Source organism: Mastigoproctus giganteus, chromosome 8 (assembly GCF_048544385.1).
Source record: "Mastigoproctus giganteus isolate SK-2022 chromosome 8, ASM4854438v1, whole genome shotgun sequence".
NCBI classification, from domain to species: domain Eukaryota; kingdom Metazoa; phylum Arthropoda; class Arachnida; order Uropygi; family Thelyphonidae; genus Mastigoproctus; species Mastigoproctus giganteus.
The window spans coordinates 38,873,097-38,895,154 of NC_143582.1; the positions used below are offsets into that span (position 1 = coordinate 38,873,097).

A 22,058-nucleotide genomic window follows, 5' to 3' on the forward strand; every position below is an offset into this window, starting at 1 on the left:
CGACTGAACATTAATATCTTCAGTTAGAAAAGGTTGGGGACCACTGATATTGCATTTGCTAAAAAAAAATCTAAGCAATTTATATAAAAATGCGAGACTGAATTTGAAATATTGCTTTGGTCTAATAATCTTCCCATGGAGAATGCTGAAAATATTCAGTCTTGTTACACGTGACTTGTATGAATGTCTTAGTTCAGTTTTTCATTTTCATTAAAATTTTTCAATGAATCTGTTGTATTTTCAGAAACTATATTTGACCCTCAATTAGAAAAGGTTCTTAACTTATTGAAACTATAAATAAAACCCTTTGGGTAAATGTTTCTAATTGCTCTTGTAAAAATGGTGACTGTTTTTTTTGTTTTTTTTTTCTTTTCTTTTACTTCACTGCAGTTCAAAGGAAGAACAAATCTGTAATATCAATTATTGCATCAGTACCACAAGCGAAAATTAATAATTGTGCATTTATTATGGTGTTTTACATTATAAACAAAAAATTGCTCAAATGTTTCTAGGAAAAGATAAATTTCAATTTTTATATGTAATTTATTATATATAAAAAATTAAATATAAATTTACAGTATATATTAATAAATAATATTATATGTGATCTCTTTTAAAGCCCACACTTCCAAAAGAAGAAGAAGAGAATTCAAAAACAAATACCAATCACTTAATTTATGATCCACGCTTTCTGTTACCAATATTTAGTTATCTCTTATCACCTGGTGAGTAGAAAGATTTAGAATACATATGTTTTACTGTATTTAGTATATTTTTTGTACTTTAAAAATTATATGATCATTAGAAGAGAATTATGAAATTGTTTCTATTGTATAAAAAATGGAAATAATTCTAAAAGCTTTTTTTTAGCAGTTCATAAGAAATGAATTACCTTGATACTTTTTTAAAAAGTTGTATAAATTATCCCCAGGCAGATATTAAAAAATCAAATTAATCTAATTACACTTTGAGTTTCTTAGCTCTGCATGCATACCTACCCACTAATGAAAGAACTATCTCTGAAATTAACACTAGTTTGGGAAACATTACTCAAAGTGCAAGACTAGACAGTTCTTTGTGAATGATTAGTTAAATTAATTTCACTGCATTTAAAAATGACACTTTCATGCTCTAACTTATATTCTAAATTCTTGCAGTAGTATGAGGCCTTAAAGCCATAAATGATTTATATTCAACAAATACATCTCTTGCATTGTGAAAATACTTCACAACTGAGTTGATATCTCATGTACTGTGAGTGCCAGTCTACCCACTGATGAAGGGACAGCTATCCCTAAAACAGTGCCATGTGGGTGGTGGCACTCAACTGAGAATAACTTAACAATAGTTTTCTGTATTTGGGAGGCATTACTTATTCAAAGTGCAATACTGGGCAACATGTCATGAAGGGTTTCACAATATGAGATGAGAAATGGTGCCACTTTGCAAGCTTAATTTGTTTCTTTGAGTTTAACTGCATATAGAAATTGTGCACTTTATGCACTAACTTATATGCATCTAAATTAGCTAATTTATTAATTTAATAGAAAGAAACTTTTAGATGTTGCTAGGTAACTGACTACTCAGTTCTCAGAATTTCAGCTTAAGATATTTTTTAATATTTTATTTATATGTATATTATGAGATCAAAAGTCTTTATTTTTGTGTACATTCTAAAACCTTTACCCTAGTTTAATGCCATGCTTAAACTCTTTTTTAAAATGAAATATAAATGATCAACTTTTTTAAAAATTATTTTTTATGCATTATATGAATTAAATTTGTTTTTATTTATTGTTTAGGTTCTCTTATACATTGCCATAAATTCATAGGGTCTAAATGTTTAGCAGTAGCATTTGCTTCCTTGGGAAGTACTGATTCCAATATGAGAGCAGCAGGATACTATGTCATTACCCAATTTTATCAACATCTTGAAGGTTCACTATATAGAGGAAAACATTTATGGTTGACCATTTTTGACAGTGTGAAAAATGCTTTTGAGACTACCAATGTAAAATTACCGTGTATTGCCACACTTTTCTTGGCTAGAGTTACTGCTGTATTATTGACACCAGGTAAAATATTATCTTTACAGTTTTACTTTCTGTTCACCTGCAGTGATAGTAATAGTTAATGACAGTAATTCAAAAAAAAAGTAAAAGAGAGAGAAACTTGCTAAAATTATATATCCCTCCAAGGATTATTTTTGGGTGAATTACTGTCAAGGAATGCATAACACTTTTTTTATATTTTTTTTTATGCTTCATTTAGCACAAGCATCATTTATTAACATTTCTGATTTTCACAGTTAATTATCAGCTTTTCTTGTAATGGTCCACATAGGGTTAGAGTAGTGCATTACTATGGAATCCATAGTTAAAGAAGTAATATGATTTCACAAATTGTGAAAGTTAGTATGATTTGAGGAAACTCTTCTAGTCAGGAAACAACAAAAAAAAAACAAAAAAAAAATCAATAATTTTGGTAGATAATATAGATTATTAAATTTGCAAATAATACTGCACATATAAATTTGTGTTTTAATCTGTGATGTAACTGTGTGTTATGTATTCATTTTACATCTTTTAATTTAATTTCTATTAAATTTCTACTAATTTCAGTGTAATCTAAAAAATGACAATCCCTCAGCTATAATCTCACTCAGTTATGGTGCAAGAGTATTGTAGTCCCCTCAATGATGCTGTAACCAAGTTTTACTGTGTGTACATGCATGCATTATTTTTATTATTTAGATGCATAACATATAAGGAAAAATTATGTTTGAAAGCATAATTTTAAACTTGTTATGCTTAACACTGTAGGAAATTTTAAATAAACCTGAACATAGAAGTTGTTGTTGTTATTTGGTTTTTAGGAGCATAAGCAACTAAGGCCATATTGCTCCGGGAATATACGGTGGTCATTCTCTGACCTTTCCGCATCCTCTGTATTCGGTGGTGACGGGCTCGAACCCCGGTCTAATCAAGAAGCGTGTGCTATGCACTGCTGCTCCTACCCACCCTGGCTACGGAGGCGCCTCAGTATAGAAGTGACTAATAGTATCTAATATACAGAGTGTTTCAGTTGAAAGGCACTGGGATCTGTCATGCTTATTTTTAAGTTAGGCTATTTTTGTCATATATATTTGGGTTAAGATTTTTGAATTTAATGTTATAATATTTGTTAAAATTGTGCTAAATATTACTGTTAGGTTTTGCATTTCTAAATTTAAATTTTGTCTGGTCAACTGCCTTTTTATCAATAAAAAATTTGTTTCCCACCATTGGTTTAGTCTAAAAAATGTCATTGTCATACTTCTGAAATGAACACAAACCAGTTTTATTTCAAGGAGGGAAAAAACCATAACAGACACAATGGTTGCATGTGATGCTCTTCAGTGCACATTTGGCTGTGTAGAAGAGAAAAACATAACAGGCACAATGGTTGTGCCTGTTATGTTTTTTGTACATGATGTTCTTCAATATATGTTTAGCTGTGCTGTGTGGAACTGCTGGCTATATGAGGGCAGTTTTGTATACCCTCTTCTCACACTGTGACCATTTTGGTACTCTTTTTTTTTTCTTCAAATAAAATTGGTTTACATTGATTCAAAAGTACACCAATGATGTTTTAGGCTAAACTGAGGACAGGAAACAACTTTGCCATTGAGAAAAAAAAACATTTGATAAAACAAAATTTTAATTTAGAAATCATAAAATCTAAGCAGTAACACTTAGTCTTTTATTTATTTATTTTTTAATATTCATTTATATACATAATATACAAGTACGAAAAAAAAATGGCGCCTCCGTAGCCAGGTGGGCAGGAGTGGCAGTGCATTGCACATGCTTCTTGATTAGACCGGGATTCGAGCCCATGACCACCAAATACGGAGGATGCGGAAAGGTCAGAGGAATGACCACCGCATATCCTCAGAGCAATATGGTTGCTAATGCTCCTAAAAACCAAATAACAACAACAACAACAATACAAGTAGAAATTTCACATGCGTGATTTTAAATTTCACCCTCTCAAAATGGATAGGACTAATACATTCATGTTTATATATTTTTTTTATAATTTTTATTTTTTTTTATTTTGAGCAGAATTAATAAAAGTTTTGTTTCGTTGAAAATAATGTGCAAAAAAAAAGTGCAACATTATTAAATTTTTCATTTGGATTATATCATTTATTACATATAATAAATGATATAATCCATTAACAAAAGGTCAAGCTTTGGTATTACAAGCAGAATTTTAAAAAAATAAACTTTTTCTAAAAAAAAAAGAAATTTGGGCACCTGTGAGGTACGCATGACTATTTTTTATGATTCGTGACCACTGCAAAGTTAATATAATTCTATATCAATTAGTATCACCTAGGTTATGTCCTTTATTATATACTACTTAATCTAATTTAATTCTATATTATACTTTGATTTGTAGGGGGGAAGATTATATACAGCATTTACATAAAAGAAACAAATAATTACATAGAAGCATACCAATTTCCATATATCTGAACCATACTACACTACAGTACACTACACTATCTCTCTCTCATCAACTATTCTCAATTTACAAATTATTAACATCAGTTTGTATCAATTTTATCTTACTAAATATGAATCCTCGATGATTACTCAATCATTCTCTTACATTACCAGTTTTTATCACTTACATCAGTAAACTCATTTCAGCTCTTATTACTCTTTTTGTATATTTGTTTCTAGTTGTTAACACATGAAGTGTACTATAGCCTAGTGGTCAGGCGTGTGGGTGCATAAGTACACGTGCCTTGAGTGACCGGGGTTCAAGCCTGTGACTGCTGAATATGGTGCTGTTTCTTGTATTCTGTCTATCTTGTTAACTCCTCTGACTGTTTGGTCATCCCGGAGTATAAACAGAAAATTTATTTATTTATTTATTACAACTGGTATCCTGTTACCTCAATAATGTTTACTATAAATCACTCATTCTACCTTGATTACTCTCTAGTTACCATCTTAGTCATTCCTCTTTACACCGACCAGGCTAGCCGGGTGGGTAAAGTGCCTGGCAACCCAAAGGTCACGGGTTCGAATCCTGCCTCGGGCTTGGATCAGAGTAGAAAATACAAACAAACCTTGGCAGGTGCATTAAGGCCACAGAAGCCGATGCACCAACAACTAACAAAAAAAAAAAAATTGGTCTTTGCTCATGAGGTTTCTCTATTAATAAAATTTCTTTCTCTTTACACCTCATCTGGTATGTTATCTTGTGTTAGCACCTGGCCTAATTTAATGATACAGGTTAACATATCCTTATAGTACTACCCCTATAAATATAATTTCTTTACTAATTCCTTTATACTATCACTTTTATACTTCCTTCTGTCGTTTTAGAAGCTGGCAGCTTAAATAAATTCAAGGCAGAACTCAACAAACAATTGGAGCAAATGGATGGGTGAAATGGGAAGTTTTTTTTTTTTTTTTTGCCAGATACTGTATGAGCTTGCTTTCTTGCATCATATGCCTCTACTAATGCTAATGTTAAAGAATGTTTATTCTTCATTATCATCATCAACTAAATGCACACTCATTGATCACTCATTATTGGCTCAGCACTTGTTGGTTTGTTGCACAAGGAGTCATCTTCTTCAGAAATGCTTCAAGGGGCATTTATTTTCAAGATAATCTTCTGTTTTCTTTATAAATTTCAATAGCATGCATAAGCATTTTTTAACGGAATGCACGATTTGCGTGGAGTAACAAGTTTACAAAGCTTAAAAAAAAAAAGAATGAAGAGAAGCGTCTGAAAATTTATTTATTTATTTTACATGATTGAAGATTTCAGTGAAGGGCAAACACATTTCACCATAATAACGTAAAAACCCACACAATTCCAGCTATTAGTATTTTCATAAATGCAATAACATTGAGTTTACAATGGATCATAATACAGTCAGTCCTCGTATAGCACGATAGTTGTGTTCCTAGAAACCCTCATGCAATGCAAAATCGTGCAATATAAACAACAGGCCCTATGGGAAAAATAGGGTTAGGTGCCGACCACCTAACACACATTTGTAACCAAAACATTACCAAACACAATAAATTATTGTAATAAAATACGTAAGTATTTTATTACAATAATTTATTGTAATAAAATACTTACGTAAATACTCGGCGTTGCCTCATTTAGGTCTGTAGCATGTGCAATATCACTTGGTCTTTCATTTCGCTCAAAGCATTTCACAATTTCATATTTTTTCTCTATCGATAAAAGGACTGGCCATAAGCCTTACCGGGGAAACCCTGGTGGGCCGGAGGCCGGTGTGATTTTGGCCATAAACCATAGTGTGAGGCTACTATAAATTTTCCCGGGTAAGAGTTTTTGATCCAGTCCGCCTCTGTTGCTTTTCTTTTTCTCTCTGAATCTGCAGTGTATTCACCAGAATGCTTCCTTTTCACACCTTTTGAGTATTTTACTAATTTTTAGGGAATAAAGCACAATTACAAAACGAGGAGGCACGCTTGATACACATAAACAAAGCTGCGCGCGTGTAGCAACTGAATAAACAACACCGTAAAGGCAGAGATACACTATTAACACCTCACATTTTACTAAAGCACATTTTTAGGGGTTACTACCATAAAACAATAAAAACAATTTCCAGTTGCGTGTCTGCTAGTGGAATCTGTTATAAACTGGTAGTAAACTTGATCTAATTGCATTTGCGATTATACAGATAGCTGGAATTGTGTTGGTTTTTACGTTGTTATAGTGAAATGTGTTTCCCCTTCACTGATATAAAAAAACAAATACATTTTCAGAATCTTCTCTTCATTCCTATCATGTTGCATTCGGTTGGGGTGATTCTCCATTCGACTGCCATTTCTTGTAAACACAAAGGCGAATTGTGCATAAGCAAATTCGGCTCATGTTATATAAGATATCGTTCCCCTATTTATAAATCGTGTATGATCGAATTCGTGTAGTGTAAACACGTGTTATACAAGGACTGACTGTACTTACTATGCCTGTCTGTTGATTCCAATTTTTTTTTTTATTTCTAAAAAAAAAAAAATTCCTACTTGTTGTATACTAATGCTAGACCTTTTACTAATGAATTGCAATATTTATTTGATATGATATAATTTTTATTGAAAAATTTATTTTTCATTAAAATTATTTAAAAAATTTTTATAAAAAAAATAATTGCTTGCAGTAAATGAAAAGCCCAATAAACTGGAAAGTGCAAATTGTTTTTATTGTTTTATGGTAGTGACCCCCAGAAACATGCTTTAGAAAAATATCACAAAGCTGTTCAAAATTGGTTTTTATAACATATCATAATGATGAAAGTGTGGTGCGTTTAATGATTTGAATTGGTAACTAATACAATTTACACTATGAAAACAACCTTTTAGGGAGTTATATAGTGAAAATTTGAACTTCCGAGGTCTTGGAATGAATTACCAAAAAACAATGTGTTATTGGGTTCACATTACGATATTTTCGTGATATGATGGTAATGGATTAATATCGTAAAGCAGGGTACACTATTGTATAGCTATGTGCACGTGGGGTGAAATGCAGTATTTATGAATGTTTAACTTTCATTTGTTGCAATTAATGTTCATATTTTCAATTTTGTTGACACTTGATACTTGAAGGGGAAAAAAAAAACTCGTAAAGTGAGAACTGCCTGTATAACTATTATTTCTATATACAAGTTTTAAAATTTTATGTCCTTTTCCTGTTTTTATGATTTTTTTTTTTTTTTTATGAAAACCCCAAACACGAAAGGTATCAAAACCTATAGTACTTAGTACCGTGCATGGGTTGAAGGAGAAATATAGGTGGGGGGGGGATGCCGGAAACTTTGCTCTAGAGACTAAACATGGGTTTCGCCACTTCAAGCCTCCAATAAGCAAAGTGGTGGTATTTCACCGGTTGATGAAAGTCATCCTGAAGTTCAATTTATTTATATTACACAACTTATATTGCAGTAGTTCTATCCTGCAAATGCATAACTACTACAAGATTTGTTTCTAGAATATTTAATTGTTGAAAAATTCTTTGAGTAAAACCACTGATTGAAAATTATTTCTATTGTCAAGTGAATTAGATTATGTTATTGTAATAACTAATAAAAAGGTAAATCTTGCAGAAATATGAATAAAAATAAAACTAATAGCTGTACTTAGAGAATTATAATCTAAAGGGTTATAGTATTCATATAAGTCACAAATGAGATAGTGACTTCTTTATAAAGGTAATTCACCTCTTAATTTTGCTTACTTAAATTCTATATGGAAAGTTGAAACTAGGAAAATAAACAAAAACAAAGTACTACCATTGTTAAGTGTGCATCAGTTGAATGTGTATCTTCCATTTTTATATAAAAAAAAAAACCTGGGCAACTTTAAAAGTAAAATGGTAAGAAGAGCTCAGGCTTTTTTTAGGGTCATCATTGTCAGTTATGGTATAATGGTGTGCGTGGGAGGAATGTGAATTTTTAAAGGTTTGAAGCAGTCACTTGAACTCGACAACTCACAGGCAAGCTTAGAGCAAGGCAATATCATTTTGGTCACTGATGAACTTAATTTTGTCTAAGTGCTAAATTTCAGAAAATTCAGTGGGGGAAGGTAGGTTGTTTGGCATTCAGTGTGTGTGTGTGTGGGTACTCGGATATGATGTGATTGTGTGTGTGTGTGTGTGTGTGTGTGTGTGTGTGTGTGTGTGTGTGTGTGTGTGTGTGTGTGTGTGTGTGTGTGTGTGTGTGCGTGTGTGTTGACACCACACACACACACAATCAAAATTTTTTAAAATTTATTGTGTGTGTGTGGTGTCAACCTCAAAGTAAGCTTATATTGAGAGAGCTGCCACTGCAGCTGTACTTAACCAAGCTTGAGCCAGTGTATTTTATCAGACAGCACTTGTGGCAATCGGTAAAATACCTTACATTGTTTAAATCACTGATATTATAGGTGAGTTTACTGGGATTGTTTAATATGGAACCAACTGTAGAATAGGATGAAAAAGAATTACTTTTATGTCAATATGCTTGAAAATGTTTTTAATTTTGTAGGCTAACAAACTATGGAAGAGTAAAGACACTATAATTCCATTGTTACTCAATGGGTTAAATTTGTGTGGTAAGATAAGCAAGTTGACAGCATGTGATATGACCTCATTTATTATTGGGGAAAGGTGTACTCCCACACTGTGTAAGTATGAATGCAAATAATGGAGCTTATGTTCAAAGTCAGCCTCCATAGAGCAGTATTTCTTCGAACTTAACACCTGTGTATGTAGACTGGATCTTTTTACATGGGTGGATTGAAGTGTAGTGTAGAAACTGACCTCTGTGTGTGTGTGTGTGTGTGTTATAGATACGGGTGCAAAACCTTGTTTTTTAATGAGATATGAAAAGATTTAAAGAAGTTGATGCTATTGTCACCTCAACCTTGAGAGTATACTGTATGTAGTGTGGGATGAAATGAATTAAAATATGCTAGAAGATAGTCAGTAACATGTGTGTGTCCTGTGATGAGACTATTTTTGGTTTATCTAGGGAGTAATTTGACCTGGGATCTGTAGTGTGAGATTAATATGTGATTTTCTTCAGCAGTTAGGCAGATGTCTGAAATCAGCACTGACATGCCAAGGCCCATGGGAGCCCAAAAATTTGTTTGTGGGTAGAAGATCCATGCCTAAAGCAGTTAGCTAGAAGAAGGAAGGAAATTAGATTAATGACTTTGTCCAGAAATAGTTTAGTATGCCGTTTTAATATAGGGTCTGAATTCAGAAGAGTTAAGAGGTGTTGACTTTATAAAGAAGTTTCTATTTCTCTAAAAATATGCTAAAATAAAATATATTTTTTTAATGTTCTTTCATTTGTTTTTCAGATGATCCATTATATCACCCAATCTATAAGTTCTTGATCCTTAAACCCCGTTTAGATCTGACAAATATACCTGAGTTTTATAGATTATTCAACAGCAGTGATAGGCAGGTGAGATTATTAAAATATCTCTTTTTGTTGCCCATTTGTAAATTTGTTGGGATTTGGTAACCATGTTATTCTTGCTATTATTAAACAATATATCATTCTTATAAATATTAATTCTCTTCATAATCTCTCCTCAATGTGAATATCATTTTGGGGGTCTTGCCACAAGTTGTGTCCGTGTTACAAGCTCAGTGTTAATACCAAGAGAAATATAGTGCTACTTATTTATAATGTGATTCCCCCCCCCAGATGCCTTATATTAGCACTTGCATGCATTTATACTTCCCTTAAGCACTGCTTATTTGTAGTGTAGCACTACTGAAATACTTGTAATGACACCTTTTCAAACAGATTGCACACACGCAAATGCTGCTATAATGTTTAAGTAGTTACTTGGATAGACATAAGGTTTTTATGAGTAGTGAATTTTCTAAGATAAGAACATAGTTGATTTGAACTATGTCTGGATTAGTCATTGTGTAAATATGTTTCTGTTTTATTAATTACCTAAATATATATTGTGTGTACTGAATTTAATAGGTTTTTTTTTTTTTTTTTTTTTTAAGTATCGCACACATCGCCACTGGATTCTTTCATTAATAGCAGAGGGCTTACGTACGAGTCTTGATTTTCATATATGCAATAAGATACGTCTTTTTACTTTGCTGCTTCCATATTTTAATTCTTCTATATGCAGCCAGCAGGAAAGAGTAAGTATATGTAATTGAGAGATTTTTTTTAAAAAATTGTGTTCTTTTAAAATAACAAAATAATGATATTTTGATTTTTTTAAGTACATTTTATGCAATTATGTTCTTAATGTGATATGCCTGCACCAGAATCTTTAGAAAGGCATTGGGGCACATTAATCTCCTTTCAAAACCTTTCATGCACTAAAATCTTCTGCTGTTGTAGAAGAATGGAATACATTACTACATTTATTACTCTATAACTGTGTTGCCTCTATTTTTATAGAACCATGAGTATTTTGCTGTTTATTTAAAAGAGGATGTTAGTGTCATGACAGCTGTTTCAACAGTATTGTTGTCATATCAGAGAACAAGTGAACAGATGACACAAAACTGACAAAATAATTAATAAGATAAAGAAACTTTAAGAAAGATATCATGGGTTCTTAAAATTTGCAACTGCAAAAATTAAAGCTATCTAGTATCTGTCATGTCTCTGAGACGGCAGTACTGTAAAAGAGCTTTTTGGGCAGTGACCATCCTCTCTCTTAAATGATGCCCCCGTAGCTAGGTGGGCAGGAGCAGCAGTGCATAGTACACGCTTCTTGATTAGACCGGGGTTCAAGCCCATGACCACAAAATATGAAGGATGCAGAAAGGTCAGGGAATGACTACCGCATATCCCCAGAGCGATATGGCCTTAGTTGCTAATGCTCCTAAAACCAAATAACAAACATAACTCTCTTAAATAAATAGCAAAATACCTTTCTCTCTAGAATTTATTTATCTGAAAATATTTTTTGAATAGACTCATGGAAAAGGTGAAGCAAGTGATTCATGAGAGAATTAAGCAGTTTTAAAAAAGACTGACTTTTTGCAGGCTGGGTCAGAAATACTTTTATTTTCAGTTTTTGCATAACATGTAAATCAAATGTACATCAAATGTACATTTGTACAGTAAATCAAATGTACATCATATTTTTGAGCTGTTGAAACTTTCTCCTCAGCACAACTTCTTACTCAAGGTGGACTTTTAGTGTGGCTTCGTAATGCCATCAGAAATAGGTAAGATCATTTTTGATACAATGCAGTTATATCATATGAATTTATTTTTGCTTGCTTCATTTTCCTTGGCGCCTCCGTAGCCAGGTGGGAAGGAGCAACAGTGCGTAGCACACGCTTCTTGATTAGACCGGGGTTCGAGCCTGTCACCACCAAATACGGAGGATGTGGAAAGGTCAGGGAATGACCACCGCATATCCCGGAGCAATATGGCCTTAGTTGCTAATGCTCCTAAAAACCAAACAACAACAACAACAACAACAGCTTCATTTTCCCATACTAGAATGTTCAGATTTCTTCTAGGATGCTAAGAACAAATTAAATGAGAAGCACATTCTGTTCTAAAGAGCAGAATGTACTCTTCAATCTCTAATGATTTGTTCTAACCATGTTTAGCTCTATGTATAATGGTATGTATCGATGATTTATTTTTATGATTATGATGTTATAATGACATCTAAAATATATATATATTTTTAAATATTTCACTTAAGGTTTTAATTCTGTCTGCTGTTCTTCGAGCTGTTGAAACTTTCTCCTCAGCACAACTCCTTACTCGAGGTGGACTTTTAGTGTGGCTTCATAATGCCATCAGAAGTAGGTAAGATCACTTTTGTTTATTCTTGCTATATTTTAATATTTATGAATCCCTAATAATTTTCATAGACTTTCTGCTTTTGTCTTCAGAACTGGTGTTATGGATTTTGTTTCCCATGTCCTATTAAATCCCCAAAACAAGCCAACCAAGAATGTTAGGGTTTACCAGTATGATGTGTTTTAACCACATGGACCACACTTCGTGCTGCAAACTTTCTGCCTCAGATTTGTCCTTTAAGGTCATCTCCCTCTCCAAAAGAAATACTCCCACCTATATGTACTAAACATTGAGAATGTGTTTTTTTTTTTTTTTTTTCTTCTTTTCTTTAATTTTATGTTTCCCATATACAGTTTCCCCAACACATTTTTATTCTATTATAGGGATAAAAATTAACATTTTTTTAAAATATATTTTGTGCCTCTTTAATTATATTTCTTTATTATAACATGGCATTTTCTTTGCATCTCATTAGCTCTGAAGAGGAAATAATCACATACTTGTTAAAAATTTTGCACACATTGTGGAATGTGCTTGTGATTAATAAGAAGCACTCTGATATAAGGAAAGTCACTCCTCAGAATGCCAACAATATAACAGCAATGGAATCTAGTAAAGGTGACATAGCTTTACAAGAAGAAAATGAAGATCAATGCTCAGAAAAGAATCGTGAAGGAATTATATCTAATGACTCTATCAGTGAAAAGAATTTTCATCCCTCATATGTTTCTGAATTTCTACTAGTCCATCTGGCTCTTTTAAACAAAGTACAGTAAGTAATTTATTTATTAAAAAGGAGTTTAAAATAGATCTCTATTTATCTAAAACATTATGATACATTATTACTTCTGGATAATATGCTACTGTTAAAATATTGTTTTAACAGTAAAACTTTAAATAATTATAAACATAAAAGTTATCTATTTGATATGGTTATTTACATCCTTAGTTACTTTACAGCAACTGTTTTATTTGTTTGTTAAACTTGCAATATAAATATAAAGTGTAAATTTTATTAAACTTTAGTTATAAACCTTTGGCAAGATTTCCTTTTGTAACCAATGTGAAAGCTTGTCCCAAGTCAAATAGGGGCAGTATTTTGGCTTGATGATTATTGGCAGTTGACAAATATATCTGAGTATGCATCAGAAATCAATTTGATTTTTTGATCAACAAAATTCTTTTGAAAATATAAACTTTTTTTTTAACGTGTTAATGAAATGCCTTTATATTCAGATGAAAACAGTGCCGCATTCTTTGATGAAAAAAAAAGTTATCAGATAAATTAGGAATTTATTGAATAAGTTCTTTTGACCAAAGAATACAGAGTTGTGTTTTCATTTGAATATTCTAAAGAACTTGTGATAATATGCTATTCAACTATCACAAAATCATGACACATCCTAACTAATGACAACTGATTCAGCAGATCACATTCTTCTTCTATCTAGCAGATTAATTTTGTGCTGCGATAGTGTTACAAGTTCAGAAACTTTCAGTCACTTCTCTTATGAGTCCTACAAGAAAACTACTTTAAAAGAGATAAAGTTAATTATTGTTCATCAGGTAATGGTATATTTATTATAAAATGTCATTACTTCTGTTTTCCTAACTCTCCCACCTCTCAGGAAAAAAAGGGGGAACTTAAGGACTAAACGTGGTTCTTAGTTACCATACATGATCATTGGTTGTGCATCTGAATTCATACACAACACAAAAAAATTCAGAGCCCATCTTAACTATGAAGAACATTCTTCATAAAGAGAGAGTTATTTCTTCTGCATCAATGCAAGCTCCTTAAAATTTAGTTGCATTCAGTGTGTCTCTTTCTGTGGCTGTGACTGTCTTCTCTCACTACAAAAGATTTGAAACCTGTCAATATCAACATAAAGGAACTACTGATCCTTTCAAATGGGCTGTGGTAAGCTGGTCTCAAATAGTGGTGTAGGCCTTCCTTGAGTTCCTGGGTATTTCATCCTACATAGAACACACTCAATTTACAGACAGTAAACAGATATCTCATGACCTGAGTTGTCTCATTAACAGTTTTTTTTTTTTTTTTTGTTAGTTGTTGGCGCATCAGCTTCTGTGGCTATAATGCACCTCCCAAAGTTTTTGAATTTTACTGTGATCCAAGCCTGAGGTGGGATTCGAACCCACGACCTTTGGGTTGCCAGGCAGGCACTTTATCCACCTGGCTAGCCTGGTCGGCCTCATTAGCAGTAATTCAGAGCAAACCAACCCTCATCACAAACAAGGAAATCATTTTTTTTTTTTTTTTTTTAATCTTTCCACCTTCACCAGGGAGACCCTTCAGTATAATTCAATGCATCTGTTCAAAATATTTCCCAGATTAGAAAGGGGTTAGTTTGGAAGATGTCAAACTTCTGTGAACTGGTCCAATCTGAATAGTATGCTACATATACTATACATATGTAATGAATACATACACCATATTACCAAAAGTAACCGAACATCTGCATCTTTCAAAGAATCTTTTATTGATATAATATTTAATGACTTGTTTTCCCTTTAGCCTTAATTACCTACTGTACCCTTGCTGATAGACTGTGAACCAGTTTTTGATAACAGGAAGGCAGTATTTTGGGCCAATCCTCTTTCAACACTGTAGTCAATTCAGCTACCAATGATTTCAGGCATGTTTGCTTTGCTCAAAGCTGATGTTCTAGTTCGTCCCACAGGTGTTCAATGGGATTAACATCAGGGATCTGGGCAGGTCAATGAAACTTTGGTGAGACTGTGCATTGCAACATGTTTCTGTTCATACTCCTGCCACAGCATAGGAAAAGTGGAATTATCCAGAATGTCATTTGTTCTAGGAATAATCAGTGGACCAAACCACAAGAAAAACACTGAGATGGTGATGGTGCTACCTGGGGTTTTTTGTGATTTTAAAAAGTTTTTAACTTCTTAAGAAAGTTTAAACTTGTGCAATCAAATTTAAAATGGATTTTAATGGCTTTCAAATGAATTTTATTCTTTATCTACCAAAATTTACAGTTGGGATGGCACACTCTGGTAAATAACATTTTCCAGGGAATAATTATGATGGGTTGTGGACCAGGCAAGTTGACACTGTACATTGCATGCTGTGATGTTTTGTCTGCGGGCTGCAGTTCTTTCATAAAATCTGATGCTGTGGGGTTATATCTCTTCCCCATATTAATATCAGTTCTTGTGATCTCTCTGAACTCCTTAATTACTTTGTTGACACTCTATAACACTCATTAGACTGTCAACCATCCCTTTAATGTTCTTGTTCAAGAGCTGCTCAGAGATCTTCATATGGTTGCCCAGTTATCAAGGCAAGCATTCTACCTTCCATCTATCTGAAACTCTATGCCCATTGAACCAAACAGTTCAACTTCATTCCTGTCCTTAGAGATAGCTCGCTGCCATCATCATCGTCTGTAGGATACAGTTCCATCTACGTAGATAATACTGTATCTGAAGATTCCCCTTGAGTGCAGCATATACACAGCAGAGTTGTATGCTATAGGGTTGACCTTGGACTACATTAAAACCTACAATTATCAAAGGTGTCTGATATATATATAAATTCTTTAAGCAATGCCATAGGCTTTATCAGCATTGAGATATAATTCTCATCCAGTCCTGTCCTGGATTTAGCAGATGCTGCAGGCGCCTCCGTAGCCAGGTGGGCAGGAGTAGCAGTGCGTAGCACACTCTTCTTGATTAGACCAGGGTTCGAGCCTGTGACCACCAAATACGGAGGATGCGGAAAGATCAGGGAATGACCACCGCATATCCCCGGAGCAATATGGTCTTAGTTGCTAATGCTTCTAAAAACCAAATAACAACAACAGCAGATGCTGCATTCTCTTTCTGAATGTTCATTTGATATCTGCTTCTGTTGGACCCCAAGCTACATTAGGGTTAGGAGTGATAAACTGTCTAATGTTGCAGCTAAGTCAGCATAGCCCTAGAATAATCACAGCCTGCTAGTTCCTTATACAGATTATTGACAGAGAGTATGAATCAATTTGTATAATTTGGTTCATACTGTGTGCCTGTACCGTTCATGCATATTCCAAATGGCAAGCATTATGGCATGAATAGGCCACAAACTTGGTATACCAAACTAAGTTGGCAATTAAAGTGTGCTCTGCACAAGACATCTTATGCAGCCAGTTCTGCTGAGGGCTGAGAACTGCAGCTCCATTTTAATTGTATATAATTTTATCAGTGTCTTCTCTATATCAGTGGCATGAGTCATTTATCTTTACTGCTTTTAGACAACTGAATGGGCCTTATACACTAAGTCAGCTTTTATCTGAAGATGATTGTGTCAGCTACTTTTTAATTTTTTTTAAAAAGATCTGAACTTTTATCATCAAATTTAAAATTGAATTTTAATGTTTTTCAAATAAATTTTATCCTTTTCTTTCATATGTTATGCCATATATTTTATTCTTTATACATTGTACCATATTTTTTAAGCATTATATAGTACTGTACCATAATACCATATACAGGGTGTCTCAAAAATATTGGTACAAACGTTTAGGGGAGGTAGGTAACATCTAAAGGAATGTGAATCGCATAGGAACCTATAACTGGAAACACCATGGAAAAGTAGTAGCAGAGGCACAAGAAGCAGAATGACACAAGACAGTAATTAGTAGCAAACATTTATTTGACATAATATTCATGCAATCAAGAAGCGTGTGCTATGCACTTCCGCTCCTGCCCACCTGGCTACAGAGGCACCTTCAAAATTAATTATCGCTGAATTAGTTCAGCTTTAGATATCACTGAACTAATTCATTCAAGTGTGCAGAGACTTGCACACACACAAATCAGAAAGGGCAGAAAGTTTCTTTCCAAGGTCATAACAGTGGATTGGATGAAGGTTATTATTATTATTAGCCATATGGTGCAAGGAAGCCTGAGGCTTATGCTGAAAAAATTTCTGAGTTACCCTGAGAGAGAGAGAGAGAGAGAGAGGGGGGGGAATGATGATATCCAGCTCAGAACCCTGGGATAATATTACCCACAAACAAAGCAGCAATCCTCCTGGTGGAAAAGTTCATCATCTCCATGTCCAAAAAAGTCAAAGCATGTTGATTGTTTTCCTTGACAGTGAGGGGAATTCTACATCAGAGTCCTAAAGTATTTGAGAGAGGATGTCAGGAGAAAATGCCCAGACAAATGGTGCACTCAAGATTGGCTCCTGCATCATGACAATGCAACACTCCACATGGCTTTATCAGTTCAGCAGTTTTTAACTAAAAACAAACTGCCAATGGTCCTATGCTCTCCCTATTCTCCTAACCTGGCCCTGTGACTTTTTTCTGTTCCTCAAAATGAAAACCCAATTAAAACTATGAAAATTCAAAGCTATCATAAAGATTCAAGCTTAATCTCAGGAAGCATTGAACAGCATCATGAAACAGGAGTTCTATGGAAAAAAGTGGGATCAATGCATAAACTCTCATTGTCTCCTTCAAAGTAGTCAATGCCAACATGTAACTAACATAAGTCAAAATTAATTTTATTGTCCCAATCCAGAAACTTCTGAGTTGAACATTTGTTATGTTCACCAATAAGAGCTGAAAGCCACCATACTGGAGCCATAAGTTTGACTGATCAACACATTTTTTTGTTTTATAAAATAGAAAACTTTGGTTCACACCTTGTACATTGAATATACATAATGAAATACTGGAAAATATTATAAGCTAGCCTAATTTTCTTATCTCTTAAGACAGTGTCATTAAAATGACCTCATCCTCAGACTGTATGCTGTTATGTGATGCTAGACATTCCCCTTTGCAGCATCTTTTGGGGAAATGGCAGCTATCTCTTCCCAGATCTTAATTTTGAAATCCTGAATTGTGGCCAAATATCACTGATAAACTCTTCTTTTCAACATTCTCCACAAAAAAGAAGTCGAGTACTTGCCAAATCTGGAGAGTGTGAAGGCTAAAAAATGTTTCCATATCAAGAAACAAAATATTGTGGAAACAAGTTTCATAATGATTATGTAGAATCTCTAACTGTGCAGGAAGTGGCCCTATCTTGTTGAAACTAAATATTCTGATTGTCAAGATGATGTTATTCAGGAGCCAGATAGGATTGAAATATAATGCAATAACGTTCTGGCTGACTTTTACATCCTTGATTGGTGCCTCCGTAGCCGGGTGGGCAGGAGCAGCAGTGCATAGCACACATTTCTTGATTAGACTGGGGTTCGAGCCCATGACCACCAAATACGGCGGATGCGGAAAGGTCAGGGAATGACCACCGCATATCCCCGGAACAATATGGCCTTAGTTGCTAATGCTCCTAAAAACCAACTAACAACAACAATAACAACATCCTTGATTTGACTATTTTCAAAAAAAGTAAGGTCTAATCATGCCAAAGGATGAAATACCACACCATATGGTTAGGTGGATGAAGCAGCTTGTTGCATTTCATGTGGATTTTATTGTGCCCAGTATCAGTTTTTTTTTTTAATTTAAGCTGTTTGAATTCTTGTTTTTAAACCCCAAAACTTGTCTACAGAACAGTGTGCAATTCAGTTTGTTGTGTTCTGACAGTTCTTGCATAACACAAATCTGGTATAAATAGAACTTACTGTGGTGGAATATTTTTCTAATACTTCTCTCTGAAGCAGAATGCCATATAATTTCATGGATTTTGAATTAATTGCGTCAACAAACTTCCTTATGTTATCTGGAGATGTCACAGAACACTTGTATGGAACATGTTAGGTGTTTGCATTGCACCTCTCATTTGCAGTATGGTAATCAAAGTTAATATGGAATGATAAGACTGCAATGGCCAGTGTTCAATTGTGGTGAGAAAATGGTGAGAAACAAATTTCCATGATCTCACTTTTCAATATCTGACCTGTCTGTGTGACTTCATTACAGCTAGTTTATAATTTAAAAACTAAATATATCTGCGCTTTCTGCCACAGCATGTTTACTGTCTGTTTTTATTGTATCTGATGACTTATAGCTGATATTATATTAAATGAAGCCATCTTAGCCATTAGTTTTCAAATTATAAATTTTTAACAGGAATTTTGCATATTTGTTTATAATAAATATAACTAATTGCTGTGTTAACTTTTTCCTTTCTCTTACAGCTCACTGACACTGGTACATCTCTACCTTCAGCTTCTGCATTCCATACTGACTACTCTTAACTCTTCAGAGAAAAAGTCATCAGAAGTGCATTCAGGAAATCATTCTTATCTTAGCCAGGGTCATATATTAAAATTGTTTGACATGTCCAAAAAATTTAATCTTATAAAATTTGCTTGTAAGTCAGATGCAGATAACCCATCAGTTTCATCCTTAACGTCAGTGTCAGTAGAAGAAAAAAATTCCAAAGCCAACTTAGTTATTATAGTAGAAAAATGTCAGACACTATTTGCAGAAATACTCATATTTTGGTACCCATCCTGGGAAGCAGTAAGAAGTTCTGAAAATGATTATATGCAGACAGTAACGTGTGCTCTTAAGGTTCTTAATATTATCCTGAATAGCAGTAGCCCAAATATATCATATGCCACCAGAGTTGTAAAATGGATCTACAGTTGCCTAAAAAGTGATTGTAATAACTGTTTAAGGACTTTTTTAATTTCCTCTCAAAGTGCTGGTAAAAGAATTATGGCTGTATTTCTCCTCTACACACTGTACTTTTTAAAAAGTAGCATCTGTGGAATACTGCCAGACGATAACATTCATTCTGAGGAGAAAGCTGATGAATTCAATTTTGATAAACAGAATGCATTAGCATCACAAACACTTACCGAATGTGTCAGGATATTCTTACTGCTTTTAGAAGAAGTGCAAAATCTAGGTAGAGATGATAATTGGAATAGCAGACTGTCCACAAACTATTGTGAACTTTTGGAACTCAGCTCTAAAGAGAACATTAATATAGATGAAGAAAAAGGTATGTTATATCCCTTTAATCGTGACATTGTATATTTTAAATTATTGACAGTTTTAAAATGCTATTAAGTAAGTCCATTTTTCATTGGGTTTTTTTTTTTTTTTTTTCAATATCTCTTTTTGTACTTATTTTCATTTTGAGTTTGAATCAACCACAGCAAAGGAGATGATGATGTGCATATATGAAATATCAATTTTTAATATAGCGAAATCTGTGAAGTTGGCCTTCTCTCTAAGTGAACCACCTGCCTAAGTTGCAAGTGTTTTTGCTGAACCACCAAAAACCTGTTAATTATAGCAGGTATTCCTTTATAACTTGACAGTTTATTTCTGTATCTGATTTCAATTGCATAATCTAGAAACCTCACAAACACAATATTCTTATTAAATTATTCATCAAATCATTTTGGTTGCATTTATTTTTTCTAATCCGTGCAATTGAAAATTTGAGAAACTACATATTTGAAATTTATGTTAACAACTTTGGGAGTGTGCATTTTAATCTCAAACATTATGATCTGTAGTATTTAAGGAAGTTTCATTGCGCAAGTTCTACAGAAATGGATTTTTGAGAAAATTTTGCATACAGTTCAGTTTCCATAATGCACTAACACAAAAAATCTTGTTTTCCATTTAGTTAGTTTGAAGAAATGGGTTGCCTTCTTGGCCAGCAGAACTTGTTGCTGGATTCCCACCCATACATACACATTGAATTGTAATTAGTAGTCACAGTTGAACATACATGCTGAAAAAAAACACTGTTATTCTTCTGGATTATAACAACCCTGGGTTTGGATTTAAGTAGTGGCTTAGTTTTTGTTTACACAATTTCTGTAATTTTTGTTAGTTATTTTCTATAAACTTATTTACAGAATTTTTAGAAATAATTTTTTAAATTTATTTTTTTTAGGTTTCGGTCCAGCTTAATTTTTGTTATCTGCTTAATTACTCTAATATTTTCGAATTAAAAAGTTAATGGTTGCCACGAGATCCTCTTTGAATGTTGCATCACAGGATATTTTGGCTCAGGTTGGAATGACTATGAGTGGTTCTTCTGCGAATCAGTGGTAGATGAATGGCACAAAATCTTATAAAAAATATATAAAAAATCTTAGGCCATTCAGCTAATGACTGATATTTAAGTATGTTTTGTGAACTTGGACAGAGAATAACCACTGTTTATTATGTGTGCAGTCCAGTTACTGCCAGCTCTTGAAAATATACAGTACATATTTCTTGATGTTTGAATGAATAACAAAAACTGATTGGTGCACAAATCTGAAATTATTGATTGAAATAAATGTCCATATTGTTCACCATTTATTATTTTTAATGAACAATTGATATACTTAAGAAAATATATAAATTATTGCATTTTTAATTTTTTTTCTAATGAAAAGCTTATTTTTAGCAGTTTTTTAATCTTTTTTTAAAATTTCTTTACAGATATTATAAAGCTGTATACAACTGTTGTTATGACGATTGAATTTTGGTTACAGAAACCAAGCCCGGTTCTCTCTGAAAAAATTTCAGAAAAATGTTGATCATGAATTGGTACTCTTTGTGTAAAGAAGACCTATTTCATTTTAAATTATTGTAAAATATGTATCATATTTTAAATTAAATTCAGTTAATTAAGATTTTGTAAAAATTTGAAGGAAGAAAGCATCACAGTTAAAAATCTCTAAAAGCTTGTATATTTCTTTCCATCCTTGCTTATTTCAATTAAATAATACTTTTTGATACTAAAGAAAATA

The 22,058-nt window shown here is 33.2% G+C and overlaps 1 protein-coding gene across 1 annotated transcript in view; it reads left to right on the forward strand.

Annotated features, from left to right (window-relative positions):
- Nucleotides 1-21,845, forward strand: part of LOC150081467 (nucleolar pre-ribosomal-associated protein 1) — a 190,655-nt gene extending 168,810 nt beyond the window's left edge. Inside the window, exons 25-32 of the mRNA XM_090380212.1 lie at nucleotides 620-725; nucleotides 1,803-2,075; nucleotides 9,897-10,003; nucleotides 10,567-10,710; nucleotides 12,246-12,352; nucleotides 12,822-13,118; nucleotides 19,488-20,302; nucleotides 21,748-21,845. Coding sequence (XP_090236338.1) covers nucleotides 620-725; nucleotides 1,803-2,075; nucleotides 9,897-10,003; nucleotides 10,567-10,710; nucleotides 12,246-12,352; nucleotides 12,822-13,118; nucleotides 19,488-20,302; nucleotides 21,748-21,845 — 1,947 coding nt within the window. The remainder of the gene's footprint in view (nucleotides 1-619; nucleotides 726-1,802; nucleotides 2,076-9,896; nucleotides 10,004-10,566; nucleotides 10,711-12,245; nucleotides 12,353-12,821; nucleotides 13,119-19,487; nucleotides 20,303-21,747) is intronic.
- Nucleotides 21,846-22,058: the final 213 nt, after the last annotated feature.